The sequence below is a fragment of the Stegastes partitus genome, unplaced genomic scaffold (assembly GCF_000690725.1).
Source record: "Stegastes partitus isolate 25-593 unplaced genomic scaffold, Stegastes_partitus-1.0.2 Scaffold682, whole genome shotgun sequence".
Taxonomy (NCBI): Eukaryota; Metazoa; Chordata; class Actinopteri; family Pomacentridae; genus Stegastes; species Stegastes partitus.
The window spans coordinates 72,948-81,307 of record NW_007578413.1 but is presented as its reverse complement, the minus strand read 5'-3'; the positions used below and the strand labels follow the sequence as shown (position 1 = coordinate 81,307).

Sequence of the window (8,360 nt, the reverse complement as noted above, 5' to 3'; positions counted from 1 at the left end):
GTTTATAAAACTACAGGCAGCGTTTGCAATTTTGTAAACTTCACCGACCGTCTCGTCTGTGCTCATAATGATAAACAGAAGAGCCCAGGACAAAGTAATCAACCAGGAACATTTGTTTTCACCAGATGTTCCATTTTCCCCCGACCTCTTTGTTTTCTGTTTTGCACCGGATCCTCCCACTGCGCCGCCAGACCGGCCTTATTCAAATGAACGAGGAGTCGCACCGGGCCGGAGTCGGCGGGAACGCGTCTCCAATCTCTTTGTGCGCATCCAAGTTGAACCTACGGTGTCCCCGACATCCAAACATTTGCTTTTAAATCATGAAACATTCATGAAGTCCCAGATTCTGCCGTTCCCCGGGTGCCACGTGTGCACAAACAAACAAGTTCATTATCGCTCCAGACATCAAAAAGAGGCTGAAAACAGCCCATTTAATAGCCGCATGAACACTTTGAGAGCAGCCTGAATGTTTTTAATGGCTGTCTTTGTTGTTGAGCACAGACATCTCCTGTGGAAAAAAGTCAAACGTCCCTTTGTACTTTATTGAGCGCGCAGATACAAACAATATCCCTTTTGACAACGGCAGCATATTCAAATAATTTTTTGACAAAACAGCACTCATCATGCTGATTTACGGCGAGAAGAACAACGGCGGCAGATGTTCAAAGAAGCCCGCTGGGTGTTCACATGCCGGCGTCTGAAGCTCACCTCCAGTCTGACTGTACGACACGTTTTTCTGCTGCCAGTCTCTGCTGCTCACTTAAAACGCAGATGTTCAGTCATGTAATCTCCTTGTAATAGTTCAACTGTGGTCTGATTTGCATTTTAAACGCGTTGTTTTTCTCTTTATTTAACATCAGTAATGAATTCAGTTTGCTCAGAGGTAACTGCGGCTTTTAACATGATGGCGAAACAATAAACATCCACAACAGCAGCTTAATTGCGGCGCGTCTTCTGTCTCGCTTGTTATTTTCACATTTTTACTCCCATCCTGCAGTTTTTTATTTTTTTCCGATGACAATACCTTTTGTTTGTTTCTTGAACCTGCTTCCTGCGTAAAAAAAAACACAAAACAGAAACTAGAAGCTGCGTGAGACGAGCGTGTTGTTTAGACAGCAGCTATTAGAGGCGCAGAGCTCCGCCGAGAACGCCGCCGACGGAACGAGAGAGAAAAATCGCAGAGTTTACGGAACACTTTGGCTGTTGTGTGAAGATCTCTGCAGGAGTCGGGCGGCAGAGCGATGGCGTTGGCCTGCAAACACTTGTAGCGCCGTAAACACGCTGTTTGTTTGAGAGCGATGCTCCTCCAGCCGCTCGTTCCCACCGAGTTTAAATGCACATAATTGTGGCTCACTTCTGACTCAAAGCGAGTGTTTTAGTTTTTACTGCCGTTTGAGATGGAGAGGATTCCTCGCTGTTTATTCCGCCTCCCCAGCGCCGAGCGCCGCCGACTCCAGCGGCTGCTCGTCCGGCTTTATGCGGCGATTATCAAATTGTTGATTTCCGCTCATTCCGGCGGAGGAGAAAGGACGATGTGTTTGCTTTCTTGATGCGAATGCGTTCTGTCAATATCCAGCCAATTTGAGGGAGAGGCTGACCTCTCCTTGAGGAAGTATCGATCGTTGCCGTCTCTTATTTGTGTACCTGTTCGGTGTGTGAGCGCTGAGAAAACGAGGGATGTGTTATCTCTGCGCTGACCGCAAGGACGAGGAAAAGAGGGTAAAGACGCACATTATTTCCAGCCTTTGTGATGCAAATGCCGGCGCTGCTGTAGCCTCACCAACGAAATGCAAGTCAGATTTGTCTCTCCAGACGACGAATGACATTAAACTGTTAGTCATAGGTCACCGGTTTGGAGATTTCCGGATTCACAGGAGCAGAATGTGTACATGTGGAGACACAGGCAGGTGATTGTTGGTGTCTGGGCCGGTATGACGTGTGCATCCGTACATAAAGCCGGGCCTAATGGAGCTGTAATGTATGCCGGATGGGAGCGCGGCGCCGCAGCATGTGACACTTGATTATGTATTGTGACATGTAGCTTAATGGGCTTCTCCCGGCTCGGTGGCCTCTTTGCGATGCAGGGTCACGTTGTGTGACGGATGATTGAAGCCGGACCACTTAACCCCTTAGTGGAGGTGATGAATTACGCCTTCATTGCCTCGCTGTCAATCGGTGATGAATAAAATAGCCGGTTTGATTAATGTACGAACTGCAAACTGCAAATTCATGAGGAGGTAATTAACCTTAAGAGGAATTTATCAGAAATGAACACTTCGAAGGATGCTGCAGGCGCACAAACAGGCCAGAACCACCGCCGAAATGATCCATCGGGTCGGATAAATGCACCAGGATAACCTGAGAAACTGAAATACAATCAAACAACAGCAGGAGGAAAACTATTTCATGTGGATTACCGAGAGAGGAACCGAGCTGACGGTTCATTTATCATTAATCAGAAGCTGTTTTATTCCCAACGAGGTTTTATCAGAGGAGGAACTGTGTTGTTGGTGCAAGTAGAAATGTTTTAAAAGCAGAATAAAAGATGTTAAAAGCAAGTGTTGCAAGAAAATTCAACAAAACTAAAATGCGGGAACGGACAAAGTGTTCACCTGAGAAGTGTCGAGACTGGATGTAGTACAGGTGACCTGAAATGTGCAGAAGAATCGAAGGTAATCAGATTCCTATATGCATTTACACTGTTTACAATACTGACAAACATGAGGAGTCTTGATTTCAGAGTCGATACGGACAGAAAGCTCGAACAAAATGATCTGTCAAGTAAAATAAGTAAACCAGGTCAACCTAAGCAAAAACTAAAATGCAATCTAACAGGTGACAACAGGGGAAAACATACCTGTCCAACCCTACAGACTCCTGGAAGGAACTAAAAGGCTTCATTGTGTCTCAACGTGAGGCCGATGTGAAGGAAAACGAAGTACGGCCACGGTTGTAGTAAAACTAATTAAAAAGCTTCGTTAGTGTGACACAGTGAGTCAGTGTTTCTGGTGGAGAATGCGGGCGACACTAATGCCAGCATCACATGTCGACAGTTTAATTCTGACTAATCATAGTTGTGCTTTGAGAGGATCTTTATTCCCTTCAGTCCATCTTAAGAGGAATTTACCCCAAAAAAAAAGAAAGCTGCTGCGTGCTCAGAAACAGACACGTTTAATGTGCTCGCGGTGCTTTTTATCTCCCCATCTGTGGTTTCCTTATCATCACACCGCCGTGTTCTGCTCTCCCGAAGTCTCTTTTGAGGTTTCCTCTGTTTGATTGTGTCCTCAGCGCTGCGCCAGCCTCTTCAGGTTGTCGTGGGCGTCGGGTTGTCTCGGCTGGTCGCTGATTGTCTGGTGTTTTGTTGCAGATGGCAGCCCGCTGTCCTGGTGGCTCGACCGCGAAGGGGAAAGGAGGAGCTACTGGGGAGGCTTCCTGCCCGGAGTGCAGCAGTGCTCCTGCAGCCTGGAGGAAAACTGCGTCGACATGAACTACTTCTGCAACTGTGACGCCGATACAGACTCGTGGTACGCATTGAGCAAACCCTTTTAACGTTTAGCGGCTAGACCGGATGTCTTGTTGCAGCGATCTGTAATTAAGCTTGTCAGAGAGAACGTTTACAGTATGTACAGGGTGTATATCTATCTCACTTTTATGGTCATACAGTAGGTGAGTCATTTAATTTCTTGCACTTAGAGAGTGTCATGGATGATTTAAAATGTTTAAATTTTTCATTTATACGACTTGTGCTGTGTGGGAGTAAGAGGCTGTGATCATTGCTTCCCGGTGCACCGTTAATTGCGTTTTGATCCGGGTGGATCTGACCTCGGCTTCTCCTCATGTTTTGGTAGATTTGGAAAAGGATAATTATTTTTGGTATTTGTCATGTGGATCCTTGCGTCGTCGTGGATTATGAAGAGAGGAAATCTCAGAGCATCGAGCTGCAGGCTTCATAACCGGAAGTTTTAATCAAAATGTTTTGTTCACATTCGAGGAATTTGATTTTTTTTTTTTTTGGTGCGAAACAGTAAACAGTAGAAAATCTTTAAAAGAAGATTTCAGAGGAAGTGTTGCAAATCAATCGACGCTAAGCGCAGAAAATCAAGGGAATCATAACGGTAATAAAAAGCAATCAAAGTGTGCAAAGTGTTCACCTGAGAAGTGTTGAGATTACTCAGGATGTAATATAATTAACTTGACGTGTGCAACAGGATGATAATAATAATAATAATAATCGGTACCAACAGAATGCGAGTTATCCAATTCTTATATATTTACAATGGACTGAAATACAGTCTAACTGGCAAAAACTGTTTTTAAAAAATGTCTGTCCCCCACGATCAGCTCCTTAAAGTAACCAGTAGAATTCACCGTCCAACACAGCTGCACTGTCCCAGTGTGGCGGGTCGGCAGCTTTGTCTTCATACCCCAACAGCACCATGTTGGCCCCTCATGTAGTCCATCACACACTTCAGTCTTCATCTGTCAGCACACCCTTTACATGAACCTGCTGTCTTAATGAATGAACAAAGCAGGAAAATGACATGCAGCAGCTATAATAACAATCCTATTTTTAAAAATGCTTAACGTGACGCATTGGGTTTCTGGTGGAGAATGCGGGCGCTGAGGCGGCATCGCTGCTGGTCTCTGGCCGTGTTGACGATATCTCTAATTTTTTTGAGATATCTACAGTTTAATTCTCACTAATTGTAATTCTAGTTTAAGATAGTTTTCAGTTCCTTATCCTTAAATTGAACTGGCCAGAATGACGTCAGAGAATTTAAAACTGGAATTTTGCCTCCTCAGAATTTATTTACTTGAATGAAGAGCTTGACTGAGATGTGGTTGCAGATGTCTGATTACACCGGGTAACAAAACAAGAATTTTTTAAAGGTGTCTTGGATTTTTTTAACTGATTTAGGACATTTCTGCAGCACTGAATCCAAAAATGACGTCTGCTTTTCTGTATCAGGTCGGGTTTTTGTGCCAACCCGATAAAAAAAAAAATCGATTTTGCCACTAAATCGATCCCATTTTTTGACATTTGTGAAGATTTATTTTAGTATTTCTTATATGAAATCGTATTTTAGAGGAAAAAAATTCATTTTCTAATCCTTTTCAGAAGCTAAATGATCCAAAAGTTGATGAGCGTAAACATTTGTAAAGGTAAATACAAATAAACTGCATGTTTCATCAAATCATTGAGTAAAACCACGGTAATGTTTGGAGTCAGCACATTGCAATTGTCCAAAATCAGCTCAAACAAATCGGACACCAAACTGGATGTAGACCAGTGTTATTAATTAGTGCCATTAATTAATTACTACACCACATGTCAGAGCAGCAGAGGACCACATTCTAGTGAACTTAGTTTCCCCACAGACCTCCTGATGAGCACTTCCTGTTTCATTGTCTGACCAGGTGATCGTCCACAGCAGCTTCTGTTTAGCTTCTCCTCTGGACCAACATCCACATGAGCAGCATCTCACACAGAAACATCTGCAAATGTTATTCCAGCCAACGTCTATAACTTTAATTCCACATAGTCAAACTATTAAATGTTAAACTCGCCATAGACGCCCACATTTTTTGCACTTCTGTCCTTTTTCCAGCATGTATCTGTGCTTTATGTAAAGAGCCTCAGCAGCAGCCTGAGATCCTCGGGCAGGAACCCGCTGACTGTTCCCACCTCACGCTGGAAGACCGAAGGCCACCAAACGTCTGCTGCTCGGTTCCCTCGGTCGTGCCTGAAGGAGCTCCGCCGTGTTACAGCTGCTCTTAAATCACTTCTGAACACTTTTCTTTTGTCATCGAAGCACTTTTCTTACAAACGTTCTTTAATTTTTACATCTGCTCTTGAGTTTTGCTCCTCATGTGTCGCCTGAGTCTCGCGTTTCTGTTTCATCCTCTGAGTTTTATTTCCTGTCTGATCCCTGAAGATCGCTGCCGTCAGATCGTTCTTTGTTAGGATCTTACATTACTGGAACGTTTTCATATAAATCCTCTGAGGCGTCGATAACATCAACGTTTTTTTTTCATGTTGTTTGAGAACGTTCCTCCTTTGTTTGTGTAACGTTGTGGGAATGTTTTGCAGATTCAGTGATGTGTTGTGTCAACAACCTCCCCAAAACATCCTCAGAACGTCGCAGCCAGAACGTTTGTTAATATGTCACATTACAGGAACGTTCTGTCATCTGACGCCTCCGTAACATCTTGAAAAGGTTCTACAAATGTTGCATTGAGAACATACTTCTTTTGTTATTGCTGGTGTAATGTTCTACAGAAGAACGTTTTAGAAGTGTTCCCTAAACAACAAGGCAAAATGTTCCACCTTTAGTACAGCATTTACAGAACGTTCCTCTTTTGTTGTCATGGAACATTGTGAGAATGTTTCATGAAAGAACGTTTTATAATGTGGTTCCACCTTTAATACGTCACATTACAGGAACGTTCTGCCGTCTGAGGCCTTGATAACTTCTGGAAAACGCTTTTTGAACGTCTGTTTCGAGAACGTTCCTCCTTTGTTGTCATGGAACATTGTGAGAACGGTTTATAGAAGAACGCTGTATATCGTGTCCCCTCAAGAACGTCCCCAAAACATCCTCAGAACATCACAGCCAGAACGTTCCCCCGTTGTTAAAACATCAAAAATGTGCTATCATTTGGAAAACACTTTTTGAACGTCTGTTTCGAGAACGTTCCTCCTTTGTTGTCATGGAACATTGTGAGAACGGTTTATAGAAGAACGCTCTATATCGTGTACCCTCAACAACGTCCCCTAAACGTCCTCAGAACAGAATGTTCCCCCATTGTTAAAACATCAAAAATGTGCTTTAAAGAACGTTCTGTCATTTGATAACATTTGGAAAACACTTTTTTTCCTCTGAGATTTCTTTATTGTGTTTCCTCAGGAACATCCCCGAAAACATTTTATGAACGTTGGTTTAAGAACATCATCTGTGTTCCCGAAAACGTCGTCCTAACGTTGTTTCGTCCACTTTTAACCTCGTGGGAACGTTGTTAGAACGGATTAACAAGATTAGATTGATGCTTTAAGGTATTGTTAGGACTTGTCGGGGATGTTCCGGGAACGTTCCTCGCTGGTTTGGATGTCAGCTGAAGAAGACGAGCAGCGACGAGACAGAGTGACGCATTTGTGGAATGACGACTTACGGATAATTAGTCATTTCACTGATTAGACGCTCAGAGAGAAAATAAAACCTGAAATCAGTTCAGCTCACTTTAATGTTCTGCAGCGTTCTCTCATTTGAATGTGAAAGAACCCCATCACACGGCGCGCAAATCGTCTCTGACAGTTTACCCCCGAAAATGATTAATTACAGCTCGACGTTGGAATCACGATCAAACTAATCATGGCTTCTGAGCGCCGGGCGGAGAGACAAAGAGTGTTTGTGCATTAGACGCTCTTTTGTTTGCTGCATGTTAATCCGCCCGGATCCGGCTCCGTTTGCATATTTCCACCGGCGCCGTGATGGATCGCTTCCCCTCCGCCGTGTGTTTGCTGTGCACTCGCAGCTAATGGAGAAGAATAGATGCTTTTATCTGGACCTCCGGAAACTAATCCGGCCTCTGGTGCTCCGTGTCGCTGCTAATTTTCCTGTTTTTCCTTTTTTTTTCTCTTCCTGTCTCTGTGCGCTGCAGGACCAACGACACCGGCGTCCTCTCCTACAAGGACCACCTCCCCGTGAGCCAGGTCGTGGTGGGAGACACCAACCGGACCGGCTCCATGGCCGTCTACCACGTGGGGCCTCTGCGTTGTTATGGAGACAGTAGGTGACCAGATCTGCTGCAGATGGAGGCCGATTAGACTCGAGCCGCTCGCCGCCTCACCGACTCGTGCTTTCTGTGTTTGCGATCGGATCCGGCAGCTGAACTTCATCTGCTGGCTCACGGCGCTCACAGCTGCCCGTGTTGACTGTAACCTGCACAAATGTGGGACCTTCGTTTATGTAGTCGCTGATTTTAGGTCATTTGTTCAGTAAATATCTGCAGATATGTAGTTTTTAGGAACTTGTTCCTCCAACATGTTAGTTTAATTTCAAAAGAAGGTCCTGGACCTTCCTAAAGACAGCAAAATAATTATTAAAACAATCATTTACCGTTTTTATAAAATGTTATTTCCATCAAGAATAACCCTTTTGATGTTCACTATAAGTCAGAATTTGAATAATTTGGGCTTAACGGACTCAATATATCCAATAAATCACCTAATTCAGTCTGATTTCATCATATAAATCTGCATTTTCTTCAAATATGAACCAATTTTCTTAATTCTGGACATAGAAAAGATTAAATTCATCATAAACATCTTTAAAACTATAATTTACTGTTTATTTTTATCT

General features: G+C 43.6%; 1 protein-coding gene across 1 annotated transcript in view; it reads left to right on the top strand.

The window, feature by feature from the left end:
- The window catches only part of LOC103363696 (contactin-associated protein-like 5), a 156,789-nt gene that overhangs the window by 98,732 nt on the left and 49,697 nt on the right, over nucleotides 1-8,360 (top strand). Inside the window, exons 13-14 of the mRNA XM_008290551.1 lie at nucleotides 3,368-3,524; nucleotides 7,660-7,787. Coding sequence (XP_008288773.1) covers nucleotides 3,368-3,524; nucleotides 7,660-7,787 — 285 coding nt within the window. The remainder of the gene's footprint in view (nucleotides 1-3,367; nucleotides 3,525-7,659; nucleotides 7,788-8,360) is intronic.